The sequence below is a fragment of the Sus scrofa genome, chromosome 11, assembly GCF_054392235.1.
Source record: "Sus scrofa isolate SSC_HxYL_T2T_F1_AM1 chromosome 11, Sscrofa_HxYL_maternal_Yorkshire_Landrace_v2.0, whole genome shotgun sequence".
NCBI lineage: Eukaryota > Metazoa > Chordata > Mammalia > Artiodactyla > Suidae > Sus > Sus scrofa.
Window position 1 is genome coordinate 50,764,126 of NC_139393.1, and position 19,610 is coordinate 50,783,735.

Here is a 19,610-nt window from a genome sequence, read left to right on the forward strand (position 1 = left end):
TATATGGGCTGTCTCTTTGTTATTCCTTTTAACTGCACTTAGTCTATACTTATCTTCAAACAATTTAAAGTAATTTTTGAAAAATTAATAAATGGATAAAATGGACAATGCCTACCAGGGTAAGATGCAAGGTCATCATGCAGAGCTTGCAAATAGCTTTATGAAAACTACTTTTGTGGCCTCAGCTGTCCATCCACCTGCAGATTGTAAAAGAGATTAAAGATATAAGGTGAAGAATTGAAGTAAAAAGATAATTGTTGATGAGAACTGTGGATGGTTCCAGATCTAAGCCCCTCCAGTCACCCATGGGAAGTGTCAGGTGTCTGTCTCTCAATTAAAGTCTAGGGAAGAGCCCTCAGTCAGACCGTTTAGAGGATCTGATATCTGTCCACTAGAGGTTATTGGACACAGAACCAGTGTCTGTGGAATTTCACCTAGTGGAAATGTGTGTCTTGCTGAAGGCTCTGACAAAGGTACAGAACCACTAGCTACATTTAGAACTATACTACAACATACCCAGTATTTGCTGGGGTTAAGAATATCTAAGTGTTTACCATGAATAATATGGCACAAAAATTGAGCAGAAACCACCTGTGCCTAACACTGACTACACAGCAGATAGAAGAGGACTCCAAAGTAACTTGTCAAAATAGAGGTACATTTGACTACAGGGAGGCAATTGCAGCTGAAAAATTCCTCAGCGATAAAGTGGTATCCCCCCAAACCTACAGGTAGTCAGCTTTAAATAGTTGTCAAATCTAGATGCTAAATCATCTTTTATGTTAGTCAATTATGAATTTTCTAGCGCTCCCATCCCTGATATTCCTCCCTTAAACACGCATTATGCTGTTAGATCATTCGCCTTTTGGCTCTTTGATCAGATTCTCCATTCTTGGCCCTGGCCCTGTTTTACATTGCTGACAATTTCATTCCCTGAGAACTTTCCCATTTTCATTTAGGCCCTGATACATACCTAATTGTCTCACAGTAGCTATCTGTGGGAAAAATAAAAGCAAAGCATCTAAAGCCTATACTAAAAAGCCTCAAAAGCTGTTAATGGAAGGAGCCAAAAACCACTCATCATAAATGAGCCCAGGAACATGACAACCAGGTGGATTTAAGTAATAGATCCATCTCAATGAGGGTATCGTTTCCTTTGTAAATTTAACAGGATGAGTTAGTAAGAAAAGGGCTGACTGGTATCAACATCGCCTCCTCCCAGCTCCCACTCTTGGGATAGAAGTTAACAATAGTATTTCTAAAAAAACAAATGTTAATAACTTAGTAGTCACCGCTTTAGTTTCTACTTTTAAAAAAGTCAATTCAAAATATATTATTAGATGTGAGTACACCCAATACATAGAAAATAGAGATGCCTCCTGCTGGAGATGTATCAACAAACATATCTTTATCTGTAGCTGTAGACAAAGTTTAACATACAATAAGAACTATTGAAAGAGTAGCCAAAGCACTTCAGAGAAGATAGAAAATATGAGCAGAGTATCTTAAAGCTCTTGATGATTCACCAAAGAATATTTACTTCTGGGAGCTAATCTTACTACAGTGTTGAATTCGATTTTGATTAATCTATACTGGTTTTGAACATATAAATTGATTCAGTATTCTTAGTAGTTGCCCCAGGTATTACGTTCTATATGTAAAACTTATCGTGGTTTACTGGTGTGGATGGGCATTCTACCAGTTCAAATAAAGTGTAGAAACGTTACCTCTTTCACATGCCTTTATACTTCCTCACTTACAAATTGTCCTAAATGTTCCTCTCCTTACATTGAGAATCACTCCACACTGTGTCATAATTCTTTTCTTCTACAATCCTGGAGTCTTTCTAAAGAGAAGAGCTTAGGACTGCTTCTCAAAAACTGGATTCTAGGCATGAAAATCTGAGGGTTCTCCTCAAATGTGAAAAATATTTGTACTGAAGTTATTCAGAGGGAAGAAGCCTCAGTAGTGATTAAAACAGAGTTTTTCCCTCCCTGTGTAGTTAGTTCTGAAGTTATATTAATTGAAATTATTTAGAAAAAATAATGTGACATTTATTTTACCTGATTAGGAATGGAAATTCATACACTAAAATTACTTTTTAAAAATATATTCATTCACAATACTAAAATTGCTTTTTAAAATACATTAATTATTTTACAGATTTTATGTAATTTTAATGATTTTCCCAAGCTATCAGTTGACTTTTTTAGTGTCTGCACAGATCACAATGCCTCCCACATACCCCAGCTACCCCATGTCACTCATTACCCAGCACATTCATTTGTCATTTAGGAGTGTATGCTCTGTGTTTGAAACATTTTAAGCCATTACTTACCTTAGAGATATAGATGCTAGATGAAAAGAATTGAATATTGTACATATATATGCCATAATCTAAATATTCAGAATTTATGTTTGTTGATAAAATTTTTATGAACCGTCTGCTTAATTTAAAACAAAGTTTGCGAGCATTGGTAAGAATAATGAGGTGATTGTGACAAATAAAAAGGAACATGAATTCAATAACTAGTACAACATTTTTACCTAGGGGAAAATATAACCATCCTTTTTCTTAATCTCTGCAGAATTGTCTGATTCCCATATCATCTTGTATTAGTCACTAGAAGGTAAATATACAAAATGGGTCATTAGATTGTTACCACTTAGAGGAGAGGTGTCTAAATCAATACCCTCTTACTACCAGTTCCATATTCATGACAGAATAGAAGATACCCAGTGAATCATTTTCTTTGTTTCTTTTTTCTTTTTGGCTGCACTCCTGGCATATGGAAGTTTTTGGGGGAGGGACTGAATCCAAGACACAGCTGCAACCTATACCACAGCAGCAACAATGTCAGGTTCTTAACCCACTGTGCCGCAGCATGAACTCCTCAGTGAATCTTTTCTTGTTGAAAGTAATACTTCCTATTCCAAGAAAATTATAAGCTCCTCTGAGACAACAGCTATGTTTTCAACTTCATTCATTACAACATCTAGCACCATGCTTTGTGCAGAATAGAGGCTTTATTAACGAATCTATTTAAATGAATAAAGGAGGATCAGTTCAGCTTTTGTATACCAGTTGTACATATGAAAGATAAACGTTAGCACCAAGCCTACACATGAGGAAGAGTGATATATTTACAATGCCATTTACAATAATGTTTTAATTCTATTAACAACTTTACTCTCCATATTGTAAAAATGCAATCCATGTAACTTTTATTTATAATTTACTTTCCTTGAGTAATAAATAACTTTAGTTCATATTGTCAATTTGCTAGTGCCAGTGAAAATACATGGGGAAAAACCTTAAATCATCACCGAATTCCACTAACATTCAGAGGCTGAATGAGGTTCTAGTACAAGTCTTACTGGCATAAACACATGATGATAGAAGACAAAAATGTGTTTGTACTGGTGACATAAACATTTGAGATTTTTTTATTAGGGAAAACATAATTGGCTAATTCACTGAAATAATTTCTTTAGACAGAAAAAAATTCACTTTCCATTCTTGTGGGAATGTTTAGAGTATTCACAGAGATAGTAACCCAACATTTTGGACTGATTAAAATGTTTATATATTATTAAAGGATATTGGAATTGCAAAGTTTCTAAAGGCATGTTTTTCCAATGATAGAGATTGAAAGCAAAACACCAAGTTAGACTTACAAATCTACACCTTATAGATATGGGAATAATATATTTTGTTCCATCAACATGTCTACTTTACATTATTCAGCACAAAGCTTTGTGAAATAAGAATCATGGGAATAAAAGAATATAAAGGAAAAAGGTACAAATAACAGCTTCATAAACTGAGAAATGTACATAAATAAATCATGTATATGTGGGCAGTTTGCTTAGCTGGCAAGAAACAAAATATGGAAAATCTGCTTGTTAAACAATAACTACAGAGTGTGCTTTTATGATGTTTTTCACCACAGTAATTCATATTAGAGATAGAAGCAGTTGCATGTTAAATAAAATCATTGAGCATTGTTCCCTTCACATTGTAAAGAGCTGACTTATGTTGTTTTTAGATGCCTCCCATTAGAAAGTAAATATTCCTTCAATGCTCTGCATTTCACAAAATTTAATAAAGACGAACTGTAAATAAAGTCGCAGGGAGATTTCAGACAGTTTTATTAGGAGATTGTTGAAAAGAAAAAGAAAATTAAATACAATAACAGTAAACGTGGTTCTCACATTGAAACCAGGCTCAAAGAACTAGGCTACCATAGAAAAATTTCCAATTCTTGCATTATGATGTAAAAACAGATTTTTGTACAGATTTTGTACAACAAAATTCGTAATAACCTTTTATCATTTTTAGAAAACTTTAAATATATAGATAAAAATAGACAATTTTCATAGGTCCTACATGAAGATGAGTATGTTCTGTTCCAAGGGCTTGCATAGAGCGCAAATGTGGTTATAATATAGAACGACTAGACATTAATATTTTTAGGATTACAAAAGCATGGAAACCATAAAATGGGCACAATTTTACTTGTTTAAACCAAAAAACAAATTTTAAACCAATCTGTATAACTAATAAAGGGGGGAAAAACTTAAGTTACAGACTTAAAATAACATTTCATGAATTGTAATATTTACAACGTGTTAGTAAGATTCTCTCTTAGCATATAGCTGATAGCTTTTTTCTTTAATCCTTGCTAAAATTTCCTTTTATAGCGAACCAAACACTAAAGCATTCTCAAAGGTCTGGAAAGTATGTATTTTAAAACTATTTAACCTATTAAGAGGTGACTCTATGCAAGGAGCAGAGCAATGGCTGATTCTATTACTTATGTAAATTGTAGGCTTTTTAAAAACTTGCAAAAAATGTATGATTCGAAAGCTTGTCACAAGTCTCTCCAATTTTAAGTGTTATAATCCTTCAAAGACTGCATACAGGGAAAAACAAGAAATACATACAACAAGAAATAGGATCTCTTGTGCTCAAATAACAAAAGATGGTTATGGAAGAACTATGCTTAGAAAACCAAATTTCTACAAAGCATTTCCTAACAGTGTTTTAAATAAAAATAGTGCTCCCTTTTAAGCAAGCTAAAAATAGGAACTGTATATATAACCTTTTTATTGTATTAAAAATGGTCTTAGCTGGTTAATAGCGAGCTACACAAAAGAAATATGTTCCAGTATTGCAAGGAAGACCTAAAAAACTATAGAAGCTTAGTGCCAGCGTATCTCTAATGTTAATTCATTCACTTCACCAAATCATTAATATCCAATCAGAACTATCTTGAAACATTTTTAAGCTAGTTTTTTTGGACATTTAGGATTTTGCTATTTATGGTAATAAATAATGTTATGCTCATAAAATTTTCAGATGACAGCAAAATCATAAAATGTACAGCAACTATACTGATTCATGGCATCAGTCTTTAAAGGTGTAACTTCAAATATGTAAAAACAAAGAGAAGGTAACTTCATCATGTAATAAAAACTGTTTGCAGCTTGACTTCCAGTTATCTGCACAAAAGTGAAAACACATACTGTAACTTTCAAGACGGTGAAAATAACACGTAGGCACCCTTCCCTCTGACCGGGGTGGGAAGCACAACACATTTTAACTTTATCACTCAGCGCTACATGGTATTGGACTGATACATCAAGGATCAAGGGTTGGTTAGGTTTTGTCTTTCAGCAACATTAACATAAATGACATTAACATATAAAAATATTTCTGGTGTTTTGATTTCCTTTTCAGCCACAATCCATTCTCAATAGTGCAGTTTGGGGGCACTAACTAGGGTTCAATATACAAATAAAAGTGGCTGACATGGAGTTCTGATGTCACCAGATGCTTAAGATCTCATTCATTAATACTGTGACTCCAGACAAATATTTACATGCCTGCATGCGTTAAAACCAGAAAGGTGTCTTTCTGACCAACAGGGTGACAAAACATATTTTCTAAAATTTTCTTTTTCCTAAACTCTAGTATACTACTGCATACATAATACCTTCCTTGTATGTTTTATGTTTATATACTGTACATGTGACCAACAGTTTGAATAAGAAGCATCATTATCATGTTAAATGCTATATACCACTACCAGTTTGGAATGAAAACATGTTACATTTATATTTTTTTAAGGAAAAAAGACCTTCGGTGAAACCTTTTGGCTTATAGTCAATGCTTCTTTTCAGATATGCAAAATGTTATTTCACTGGGTAGTTGTAAATATCCATTTGTTGGTCTTTTGGAAAGTATGTGAACAAAAATCTTCAGGAGAAAACCCACACTTAGAGAGTTTAAAATTGAATGTAACAGAATATTACTCTTTAATTTATTGATTTTCTTTTAGGTTATCCTCTATGTCCCCTACAAGTTCATCTCCAAGTGTTCTTGCTGGTTTCGGAGGACATAATTCTGTAAGTCTGGGTGACTAGTGCTACAAGAGTCTCTTGATGTGCTCAGATACAGAATTTTCAGAAGAGGAAAATGGTTCATTCCATTAAAAACAAAAAACCAAAAAAAAAAAAAAAACCGAAAAAACAAAGCTAGGTCTTATTCAGACCTGCCTTTAACTCTGTATACAAGTGTCCAGCAGCAAAGTTGCAGTTATTAACTGTAAGAAGTTTGATACTCGTACATTTACAAACATTCTCAGGTCTCTGGTATGAACCACAGGTGAAAATCAATGAAGGAAACTTTTGTTTTTTGTAGAATACTTAAACTTTTAAAGAACATTGATACACAAAGTTGAGTAAGTTCCCTTAAAAGGACTTTATTTTTTCCAAACTTTCCAATGACGAATGTCTGACTGCAAAGTTCTTTACTGTAACATGAATTTCTTCAACAGGAAAGGTTCAGTACATGACAGTAGTTTTCAAATAGAGTCTTCCATCTAAAAAGGAACACCAAAAAATAATTAATTACATGACATTTGAGGGACAAATGTGAATATAGAAACTACAGAGTCTGATAAAAAAATTTGTGAGTTCTTCACTTGTTTAAGAAACATTTTTTCACATATTCTTAAATTTCAAATTTACATTGAATTTATGTGACTGAAGAAGAATACAGAACTTTTAGATCTCATAAATACATATTTGCTATTTTAATATTAGCACAGAGCACTCAGAAAATAGATGAGAGTGTGTGTGTGTGTGTGTGTGTGTGTGTGTGTGTGTTTCACTGATATGCAAAGCTAGTTGATTTCTGTTGAATGACAATTACTTCCTCCAAGCTTGCAGAACGTGATTTTTTCTGCATGCACTCAGATCTTCATCAGGTAAGACTGAGCTCCCATCTTACACTTTAGCAATGTTGTTAAATATACCACGTGCTGTAACCCATTTGAATGAAGCAGAAATAAGAAATTAAGTAACAAACCCAACTAGTAGCCATGAGGATGTGAGTTCAAACCCATGCTTAGTGGGTTAAGGATCCAGCATTGCTGTGAGCTGCAGTGTAGGTCACAGGTGCAATTTGGATCTGGCATTGCTATAGCTGTAGTGTAGGCTGGCAGCTGCTGCTCCAATTTGAGCCCTAGCCTGGGAACTTCTATATGCCGCAGATGTGGCCCTAAAAAAGACCAAAAAAAAAAAAAAAATCCAGAGTAAAAGCAAAACAAAAGTTTATTTTACAAACATAACATCTTCTCAATGATTCACTTTGTGGTGTGGTCTAAAGCTTGGAAATAATTGTGTAAAACATGTCTAACTTTCAAGCTTTAATACCTACAGGAGAAGAAAATCAGAAAAGGAAAGTTTTCAAACATTTAAAAAATGCATATTGCAATGTAAATGCTTGCAAAATGTCTAGCAACTTCAAGAATTAAAATATAAGGAAATAGAAATAACCTACAGTAAATTCAGGAAATAGAAAATAAATATTTTCAGATCTCACCTTCAATGTTAAGCTGAGTGCTTTTATATCATCTATAACAGATATGGTAATTAGTGGGGAACTTAAATCCAATGTTAAACCAATTTTCTACTTCGCAGAAATATTGGTGTTCTCAAATTTTATATTCCTGCCACATGTTTTAGCTTAGCCTAGTTTGTACAGTTGGAATATTATCTCCAGGATGTCATGGAACTCTGTTTTGCTTATTGATATGGTCTAAGCACCCAGTAAATGTTCAATAAACATGTGTTTCAACGAATAAATGAATGAAAGAATCAGATACAATTTTCATGTGACTTGCCCAAAGAAGATAAATAAGCCTAGTAAACTGATATTACCAAATAAACTAAAACTTCAGGCTTTCACACTCTTGGTATCCTGTGGCTAAAAATTGGGCCTTTTTAACAATAATTTTGATCTTAATGATTTTTACTCAATAAAGCAGCTAATTGAAAAAAATCTAGTAGTAGAAATTACAGAAATAACCAAAGAAGTAGAATGCTGATATTTTTACCAAAATGTTCTAATTCGTAATCCTTATTAACGTTATCCTTGCATATCTCTCCTTCCAATTACCTCAATATTTCTGTTATGCATTCAATTATATTGAAGATATCATTCTCATTCTTATTTTTTAAAATAGACAGTTGCCTAGGACTGGAGGGGGGAAGAGAAACACTCTCAAATTCTCCTAAATTCAAATTTAATTATGTGAAGTCCTTCAACATAACTGTGAAAAAGAAATGATTTACTAAAAATTAGCATTTCAGTCTTCAGATTTTTAAAAATATGTGTACAATAAAGGAAAAAGATTGAAGACTAGAAAACCTTCTGTTGTGTCTATAGAATATTAGGTAGAAGGACTCTAGTTGCAACAACAATCTTTGAGTCTGGGTTATCGTTTTAAAAGATCCAGTGGCCAAATTTTTTACCCACATCTCCATGTGCAATATAACTTGGCATTGACTTTCCTTTCTAATCTTCTCCGTTACTGTTTTCCCACATTCAAGGATCTCAGCTTTCTTCGCATTCTACAAAAGGAGTGCTAAGCTCTGCACTGGTTTGGAGTATTCAGTCCTGTTCTTCCTTCTAGGAGCCTGGAACATGAGTACCTCCTCTTTCCCTATTTATACTTCTGCTCTCTGTATTAAACTTATTATTTATTCTCTTATTCTACTACTTATTCTCCAATACAAGCACCTTAAGAATTAACGCCATAACACTTGTCTCACTTTGAAGTTACACATGGGAAACTTCCCATATGGTGAGACCCACAAAATCAGCCACCATATCTCTTTTCCCATCAGTATTAGAAGGAAAATGCTTTAGCATGATGCTTGCCTTCAAAATTTTAATGTCCTCTCAAACGTTAAATCTTTGGAGAAATTAATTAATTGGTATGCCTATGTACTATAAATAATTCTCTTAACATGTCACAACATTTTAAAATCAATCTGAATCTAAATGTAAGATAGATAGATAGATAGATAGATAGATAGAACTATCACTAGGAATTCCTGTTATGGCTTAGTGGGTTAAGGGCCCAACATTATCCCTGTGAGGATGTAGATTCACTCCCTGGCCTGGCTCAGAGGGTTAAGGATCCAGCATTGCCACAACCTGTGGTGTAGGTCACAGATGCAGCTCAGATCCAGTATTGCCATGGCTGTGGTGTAGGTGGCAGCTGCAGCTCTGATTTGACCCCTGGTCCAGGAACTTACATATGCTGCCAGTGCAGCCATAAAAAAAAAAAAAATTTAACATTAATCATCATTTTGTATGCACCCTTACCAGAGATCATGTACAAAATATGTTTATAAAAATAACCTACTTTTAATAAATATGTCTCCTTAAATTTTTGGCTAATGTTCCTAACAGATGGACAAATGCATCAAGTGTTAAAGATGCTAGCTGTAAAATAGATTCCAACTGCTATACTTAAGGCATCTCCATCACTGAATAATACTTAGACATTGGAGATTATCTGCCTTAGAATTAACTGGAAGCTGAGATGTACCACGCAGGCATAGACAGACCCTAGAAGAGTAACGCCTTCTCCCTTTGTCCACAGAGCCTAACTTTCAAAGTGCTTCTATTTTATAAGTTTGTCATCCTTATTAAAACGTATTTATGGATAATTGAAACTTTGTAAGAGAAAAAGCTTTTAAGTAACTTTATATCATTGTGAAGAAGTTATATTGGTCCTCCAACCAACAGTGAATACCTACAGGTTAACCCAGAGAGTTAACAACAAGCTTCTGAGTTAGGGGACTGTAGGTCCATCTCAGATTTCTCATAACAAACCATCTGAAAGCAAGCTGAAAGGCACGGGTGCAAGGAAGAATATATGGGCCCATGAATCAAACTGTTCCATGTTTCTAATATTCTATAATCATGTTTCCAATACCCTGTCCTTCCCTGACCCTTCAAACAACAGGCAAAGCCATGGAACCCTGGAGAGGGCCCTGTAAAAGCAACCTACAGGATGGAGATGACTGGACTCCCTTGGAGTACTTTCATGGCTAAGACTTTATTATTCAGAGCTATGTTGTTTTGTTGTTTCCATCTGGAAACTCAGAGAGCTTTTTCACATGTTTCGGCCTATTCACACTTTGCTTTAAAGGCTGCCCTTTGTGCATTATGTTTGCTTTCTAACTAGATAATCTCACACCTACTCACCATTTCCTACATTATCTTTACTTCTGCATATATTAGCCACAGAAAAATATTTTTCCTTATAGAGCAAAGTTTAGGAAATGATCATTCTTTAATATCTCAAATGGATGAGAATTTCTTTTAATTCAAGTAAGTTGGTAAGAAAGGTAATAATGATTATCATCAGTATAGCTAATATTTTCTGAGCACCTCCTGTGTTCTGGTAACTTTATGGATTATAAATCTAAACCTCCCAACAACTCAATGACAGAGGTATTCTTAGTGCCTTTTACAAAAAGACTATTAGGGTTCAGAAAGGTTATCTTGCACATTTTCAAAGAGACAGTGAACAGAAGGGCAGTGATTTGATATTCGTGTGAATCCAGATCCATTTCACTAGGTCACTTCCTCTAATGAGCCATTAGAAGTTCACTGGAGGAGAAACACCATCTGACTTGCAGAGGTAAGGGACTGACTGTTGGACACCTTGATACCATCAGTCTCCCTGCTTTGTAAATCTGCGCTTCACCATTTTTCTAGAAAACAGAGGCTTCCTCTGAGTATGCAGAGCCTCAACTGAACGACTTGAAATGAGAACTAGAATTCACATGGTTTCAGAGAAAATATCTTGTTTTGACACAATGACTGTTTGCTTTTGTATGGGAGGTTGATATGACAGAAAAATCATCAAGCTACACTTTGTGCAGGGGAGTACTTAATTAAAAAGTCTGTTCTAATTAAAAGCATTTGGGAGTAGGGATTGAGTGAAACTATTTAAATTACAAATTCCTAATAGTTCCAAAGTTCATTGTGATTTCATGCTTACAGCTATAATTTAGTATATAAGAAAGTATCTAGATCATGAATAGTTTATTGCAGGTGTGAATTTTTGTATGCAGCTTACTGTTATTATGCAGATTTAGATCTGCAGGTAATGAATTAAAGAAAAAATTTTAACTTCGTGGTAGTAATGGTTCTCAGGTTTTAATATTATAGTTGAAGCCATCAAATCAGACTATTGTGTACAAAGATTCTATATGTTACTTATTTGCTGTGGCTAAGGAGGGAAAAATGGGGAGTTTGTCACAAAAGTTCCAGTTCTGTTTTGGTTTGTGTTTGGGAATGACGTTTACTCATTTGGTTTAATGTTTCTGCAGCTATTATTATATGTAGTTATTGGTAATGTCTAATACATATAAACAGATACAGAATACAGCTTTCGCTCCATATATAAAAGTATTGAATAGCTTGATCACTTATCTTAAAAACTAATGGGTTTGTTCAGTAATAGTCATAATCTACAATAGGATTTCGTATTACAAAATGACATATAAATTGGAACAATTTCAAATTGCTTAGTTCGGTGACATCAGAAATACAATTCTTTCATTGTGTTAAAACTACGTGAAATCATTAACAAAGGAGTATGTTAGGGAAAAGTATTATTCCATATGCAAATTGATATACATTCTAGTTTTGAATAGAATTCCCTTACAAATATCCGCAAGGATCTCTCACTTGTTTTTTGCACAAAGGGCTTAATAAATTACCTTTCCTATTAGAAAGTAGCTTTATTAAAAATGGCATCTATTTGCTCAAAACTTATATCCAGACACTTGTTTGCTGCTTTCACAAAACAGTTGTCCGTGCCCCTATCTCACTACTCCAGAGCTGGGAAAATATGAACATAATAGAGGTCAAACATATAAGATCATATATTTAGAAAGCTTAACATTACTTAAAGAATATTAGGTTAATATAAAATATAGTAGCCCTGAGCTTCTCTCAACATAATGTCTTAATCATATGAAGTAAGGAAAACCAAAACAAGTGATGAAAACAAATGCTAATGATTCATGTGATATTTGATAAGACAACGAAAGGAAGTCAAAATAAAAGCAAACAAACAGGAACAGATGGGAAGGATCTTTGTCAAGTCATAACCTCTCTTCTAAAACCCCTAAAGGAAGAAGCTAATTAAAGAAAATATTGTTTCTTGCTTTTTTTATAATTTTATATTTAGAGTAGGAACATTCTGCTGCTGCCGAGGCAAAGAAGCAGAGACACAAAGTCTACATTTAACAAGAGAAATATTTTAAGAGAGATTGATGTTCAGCACTGCTCTTTTACAAGAGGATATCATTTCTTAGGAAATGCAGATAATAACAGTATAAGTGATTTCTAGAAGTTATTGTAAAGATTGTGCTCAAGTATAATTAAAAAGTAAACACGGAAAACTTGCAACAAATTTTGAATTTTAGGTAACTCAGAGTGATAGCTGCAGAACCTGAGGCCCATAGAGTTGGGTCAAAGTGAGAGAGGACAGGACCCTAAATTCCTTTTGAATGTTTTCTCCATAAGCAGCCAGACACTTTCTAGAGAGTGGGTACTGACTGTGTGTAAGAGGGCACAACAATCAGGTTATTCTCTCTGTATAAGCCAAATATACTAGGACAAGCAGTAGGTAACTGTTTACCTAATGCACCAACATGGCCCAGCTCATTTGAAATCAGAGTAGATAATATGTTTTATTATAAGGCTAGTATGAAGTAAAGCTCTTGATTGTGGTTAATACTGAAAATGAAAATAGTTTTATAATGAAACATTGTTTTTTGTTTCTTTGCGTGTGCGTGTGTGTTTGTGTTTTTTTAATGGCCACACTTCTGGCACATGGAAGTTCCTGGGCCAGTGGTCGAATTGGGGCTGAAGCTGAGACCTACACCTCAGCCATGGCAGCACGGTATCCAAGCAGCATCTGTGACCTACACCACAACTTGCCAGATCCTTAACCCACTGAGCGAAGACAGGGATCAAACCCACATTGTCACAGAGATAATGTCAGGTCCTTAACCCACTAAGCCACAACTGGAACTCCAAGAACTGTTTATACATATTTTTCAGTTATCTTCCAAGAAGAAAGAACATGAGGAACACAGTCTCGTTTAAAACATGTTCTGAGAACAGAAGATCATCTAAAGCTAACCCTAACCCTAACCCTAACCCTAACCCTAACCCTAACCCTAACCCTAGGTTAATCATAACTATATTTTTAGGCAAAGACAATGAAAGTAAATTCCTATTCTTTCCATATGAAAAAACTTTGTATGAGACTCTAGGTACATACAAGACTAGAGGAAAGACAGGAACTTTGACATTTTGACAAATTAAAGCAGGTGGAACTAGGCTTTAGGAATTGGGGTCTAGAAGGAATCATCACTGGGCAGCCTGATCTAATCATACATAATTTTAAAATGGGAAACTAAGCTGACAAACCAGTAATGAAAACTGAGTTAAGGAATGTGGAGAAAAGTCATTTGAAGATGTACAGATGGCTATGTTTAAATGTATCCAGCTTGGAATATTAAGTCAACTCCAGCCCCGGCAAAATACTTTTTTCAACTGGCTAGATCAGTTTAAAGTATCTCAGTTATTTTGAGAAGTAACATTCTTGTTGTCAATATCTTCAAGGGGCCCTTTGCCTGAATTTACTCTCAAAGGTTAAGATAATCTTGCTTTAGAGGGTTTTAGAGATCTTTTATTCTGTAACTCAGGAACATTCCCCAATTGGGGTAGAAATCTAGACCTTGTGGTCCTATCAACTGATATCTATTTAAGAACTGTTTTTAAAACCAAATCTTCATGACTACAACTAAAAAAATAGATTTTAAAAAATTATCATCATCAACTATCTACCATTTGTCTAGGAACCAAGCAAATGTCTGGTTAAGAAATTAGCCCTCTGACAAAATGTTTTAGTTCCTATTCTCATGTAGATAGGGTTTGGCTATCACACACTGTATAACTAGACCCTGTGTGTTGTTATAATACTTGTCATAGGCTCTAAACTCTTGTCCTCTACGAAAGTGTCTTTACTATGCCAATACTTACAAAACTTCACTATCCTAGAGAAATTGATTAAAGTCTAGCTATAATCTTTTTAAGAATAGGTAACATACCATATGGCTTTGCATATGTCTAGTACCTTGAACATTACCTGGAATCTGGCAAGTGCTCAAGAAATATATATACAGAAGAAACTATCAAATTAACATTACAAGACAAGGGAAAGATACCTATTATGTGCCTCTAGACATTATATCTTGAAAAGAACACAACCTCACTTGAATAGTGTATTGGGTAAGAATATACAATTTGAGTCTATGCGTGAGAAAATATCAGATGCAAAATGAGAAACATTCTCTTAAGACTATTTTTTTTAAATGTCAATTTTATATTTTTTTAAAAGTCAAAAGAAATGCACAAGATCAAAGAGACTGAAGAGAAATTACAACAAAATATAGTGTGATCCTAGTTAGTATTCAGTAATGCTATAAGTGCTATGTGGGACATGATTGGGTCAAATGACAAAATTAGAATTTCAGTGTCAGCTTAAATAACAGTATTGTGTCAATGAAATATTTACTGACCTGATAAATACACTGTGTTTATGTGTAAAAGAACATCCTTATTTTTAGTAAGTACCTTGTGAAATACATATTGGTAAATACACTAGTTAAAGTACCAGGATTTATACATCTTACCTGAAAATGCTTCAGAAAATACTATGCAGATAGATAAAATTATAAAGCACATGGAACAAAATATTAACACTAGATGAATCTTGGTAAAGCACATATGAGTTTTAATATTTTTACTTTTCTATAGGTTTGATTATTTTCAAATATAGATTTTAAAAATAAAATATCTTCCCTAAGTTATATGAAATTTTAATACATCATCAATATCAGATATTTACTAGTAACTAGTTAAAGACTTACACTCTCTACCACCCACATATAATGTTTCATTGATTATATGGGCAATATTTTCGTGGTAAATATGTTTTCTGTTAGTAGAAGGTTTTAAGAAGTCCCATTCAAGTATTAGGCAGTAAGACAATGCTTAATGATTTTCCTAATAGAGTTCTCCAGAAAAACAATGTTCAGATTCATGAAACTTATGGGACTGAAGGTGTGGATATAAATTAGATTTTAGTCTACTGGTCCATTATGTTTGAATGGTAAATTTATAACTGTAAAGTTTATGAAGTCTACTTAGCTGTATTAGTTTTTAGTGAGGACTGTATACTAATGTGAACTTGTTGGTATAAAGAAATTACTCTTTTGTTTAACTGTTTGAAGCACAGATTATCTTTTAAAAGTTGATCAAAAAGAAAAACAAAAAGTAGAATATAGGCATCTTTAAAGTTTTACTTTGTTTCTGTAAATAAAGAAAAATTATATTGCTGTTAGGTCTACTTTGGTAAAGTATTTGTGTGTGCTCTAATTAAGCATTCATTAGTAGGAAGTGAGAACCCATCAGAGTGGTTAATGTACCAGCAAGTGTGAATGGGGTACTTTGCACTTAGGTTACCTTGTCCTGATTGGAAGGTGAGACCTACCAACTTCAACAAAGAGAAGCACAATGAAATCGCTTATTACTTTCTACATTCTTCTATTCATTTCTGGGAGAAAGAAGACTAAGACACAGGGATGGAGGGAAATTATAATTTGAGGGCTTATCTGAACCTTACTTGTAGATGGGTAAATCATCAACTATGTTTAATAAAACAGAGCATAAAACAGTGGTCCCTTATTTAATAAAAATAGATAACTGCAGAGAAGGGAAACAAGGATCTTTCAAAGGAGGCATTTGTATCCTTTAGAACTGCCAGAAACAGGTAAAATCTGCAGTGAATAAACTGAATTTTTAGAATAAATGTATGTATTATCTCTAGAGAACAACCAAAGGTAGCAATTAGAAGGGTACCTCTTGCCAGAGCCTAGTTATTTTAAGTTTGGAGAAAAAAATCATCACATTTCTTTTAAAAGTTTAGCATTTTTTATGTTTCCCTATTTTTGTAGTATGACTAATTCAATAATTTTAATAGTTATATTTGTGAGTGAATAAAGTTCTAAATATCTAGAGTTCGATTGAAAATTTTACAATGCTGAGCCAAAATGCTGGTCTGGGGCCAAAGTTGACAAAGGTCAAATTTCAATGAAAGATCTCAATTTTTTTCAATAAGTATGAGAATAGTTTTAACTAAAGAAGTGACACTTTTGTGGAAAATAGTTTTTCTCATCCAATGGAATCACCAAGTATTAAGATCATATGTGAGTGAGAACACTAACATGCTATACAAGAATTATTAAATAAGGTAGTTCTCTGGGCACTAAACTCTAAAATCAACTCACAAGGAATCAGTTCAGAGATGTGTAGAGTTCAATTAAAGAGACATATTAGTAAACAGGCAAGAAAGTGTGTTGAAACAACTATCATATCTGAAGAAAGAATATGAAAATCAGTTGAGTATCAAGCAGAGTTGATCAGGCAAGTTTTGGCAAATGCCTATCAAAGTACAAATCAGGGATAAGGTTACCTTCAAAGACTGATGTGGACATCTGGTCTACCTTTACATATATTCCTGAGTCCACAAAATATTTGAATTATATAATATCCTTGGGTCGATCCCATTCTCACCAGGTAACTTGACAGTTTTATTTTCCAGGTAGCCCTATATGGTAAAAATCTTCTAAGATGGCAGAGAAATGCTTCCTGCTTCCTGGCAGTCACATCCTTGTGAGATAACACTGTCCCCTTTAAGTGTGGGTTCTATCTAGTGACTTCCTTCTAATGAAGAGAATACGGCAAAGGTGATGGAAAGTCAATTCCAAGGTTCGGCTATGAAAAAACTGACTTCTGTCTTACTGGCAGACATTCTTTCTCTTGATCTTTTTACTTGCTTGATCAGATGAAGCAGGTTGCCGTGTATCAAGTGGCCCCATGGAGGTTCCATGTGACAAGGAACTGATGACAGCCTCTGTCCTTTACCTGGCAATGAACGGAGGCCCTCAGTACAACACGTTTGAGGAAGTGTGGCATGTCAACAGCCACATGACTGAGCTTGGAAGTGGAGCCTGCCTCAGCTGAGTCTAGAGAGGACTTCTGCTCCTGTCATAACTTATTTGCATCCTAGAAGAGACCTTGAAGCAGAGGACCCAACTAAGCTACTACTAGATTCCTCATGTATAGATGCTACGAGGTATAAATGATGTAAACCACAAAGATTTGAAGTCATTTGTTGTGCCACAATATATAATATCCTTTCTTTTATAAGAAAGATGTCAATGTCACTAGTAAATATTTTAGTTCCTTTGATTTACAGTGTTATATGATATCTTAGCTTGCTTTCTTCTAGAACACAGAAAAGATTGATAACCCAACTCTGGTCATGTGGAACTCACCACGCCAATGCTGCCTTGTGAGTGCTCCTGAAATCTTGCCCACATTTCATAGAAATAGAAAAACCAGGCTGCATATTTCCCAGTACAATATTTCTTATCTTATTACATCAAAATCATTTTTTAAATCTCTCCGGTTTGCTACTAATGGAATAAATTATTCTAAATTGCAGAATATTTTCACACTTTTGAAGGATTCGTTTTGGTCTTTTAAAAAAATATATAAATATCTGTGGGAGTGGAAATTACTTGTATTACCTTAGGGTATTATGATTCTACTGGGAATAAAACCAATTTTTCTTAAAGATTGATGTTCTTATTTTGCGATATATGATGGCCTTCTCAGAAATAAAAACAATAATTGTCAATAGTCCAATCCTTATGTTAAACTTGTTTAAGAATAATAATGACTGATCAAATCACTTGACAGTGTGACAAAAGTAACTATCCTATGAAGCTGTATAGCTAGCTCCATACTGCTGGAATGATTACTATTTAATGAACTATCAAAAAGTAAAGAAAAAGAAAAAAAATTCTAGAGCTTTTTATTAAAACTATCTAGAAATCAGGCAATCTTTTTAATGTCTTTCAGAATCTTTGGTTCAGTAGTAGTGACTGGGTGATTCAATTTTGGTTAAATCTGGTATCTTGCAATACCTGAAGCATTATTATTATAGTGCATGTTGTCCAAGAAGATAAACATTATTCTTCGAAAAGTGACCAGGAAAATATCCTCAAAATGGCCACAAACAATAACAAATGTCAGATATTCAATGCTGTCTAAAATGGAAAGCAATGAAAAAAAGACAAAATCTACTATCACAAAAATACACAATGATAACAGATAATTTTACACTTTATAAATTATCTGTCTCTTTATACACAAAGAATTTCAAGAAACATTTGAGCACTCTAGTCTGACTTACAATTTATGCTTTTTAAGTTCCAGTTAGTTCTCAGCATATATTAAATTCCATAACATTGCCAAATTTCTTTAATACAATTTCAACAACGAAACAAAAAACTCTACAAATAAACATCTTAAGTATATTATAATAAATGTGCATATATTTAGAAAGAAGGTAAATGCTGGTACATGTATATTTCATGCCCACTGTGAAACTCTGCCCTGGGTCATGGTAACATAGGCCACTATTTACATTAAAATTAATAGCTTGTGGCTGTGGTTACTGTCAGTATTGCCTTATTTTCCCATCCCTAGCAATTGTGACATGAATAAGATTAACTTATATCACCATATAGATCATTATTTCTTGAATTAAGGTTAGATTTCGAGAAGCATAATGAATTTAAGGAGCTCATCTAGGACTATGTCAAAACCACTTTATAGAAAATCTTTATTTTTCTATCACAGGAACTGTACACTACTCTTAATCTCAGGGCTATCTCCCAGTTGCACTTGGAGAATACTAAACTGATCCATCAGGAATACCTATTTTATCTGAATAATCCTGATTCATTTCAGTTGGACAGACTTCACTTCCATCACTTTTTATTTACTTTTTAAATTTTTTTTTTTTAAATCTGGTGTTTGTAGTTATTCAACCGATAATTTACAAATTCTAAGCCTCCTTGTGAATTGCAGCTTTGTTTTCGGCTCTTTATAATCCAGTGCATTTTCTTTTTCATTTTTTAATTAATTTATTTATTTTTTGGGTTTTAAAGATTTATTGAGGTAGAGTTGATTTACAACGTTGTGATCATTTCTGCTGTACCACAAAGCGATTCAGTTATATAGGTAGACACATCCATTCTCTTCTAGATTCTTTTCCTATTTAGATTATCACAGAATACAATGA

General features: G+C 33.8%; 1 protein-coding gene across 7 annotated transcripts in view; it reads right to left on the reverse strand.

Moving 5' to 3' along the window:
• Nucleotides 1-4,135: 4,135 nt before the first annotated feature.
• Nucleotides 4,136-19,610, reverse strand: part of DACH1 (dachshund family transcription factor 1) — a 427,098-nt gene continuing 411,623 nt past the window's right edge. For all 7 annotated transcript variants that reach the window (XM_084981926.1, XM_001924267.7, XM_084981921.1 and 4 more), the window contains one exon: nucleotides 4,136-6,887. In XM_084981926.1, the coding sequence (XP_084838052.1) occupies nucleotides 6,850-6,887 (38 nt within the window). In that variant the 3' untranslated portion in view covers nucleotides 4,136-6,849. The remainder of the gene's footprint in view (nucleotides 6,888-19,610) is intronic.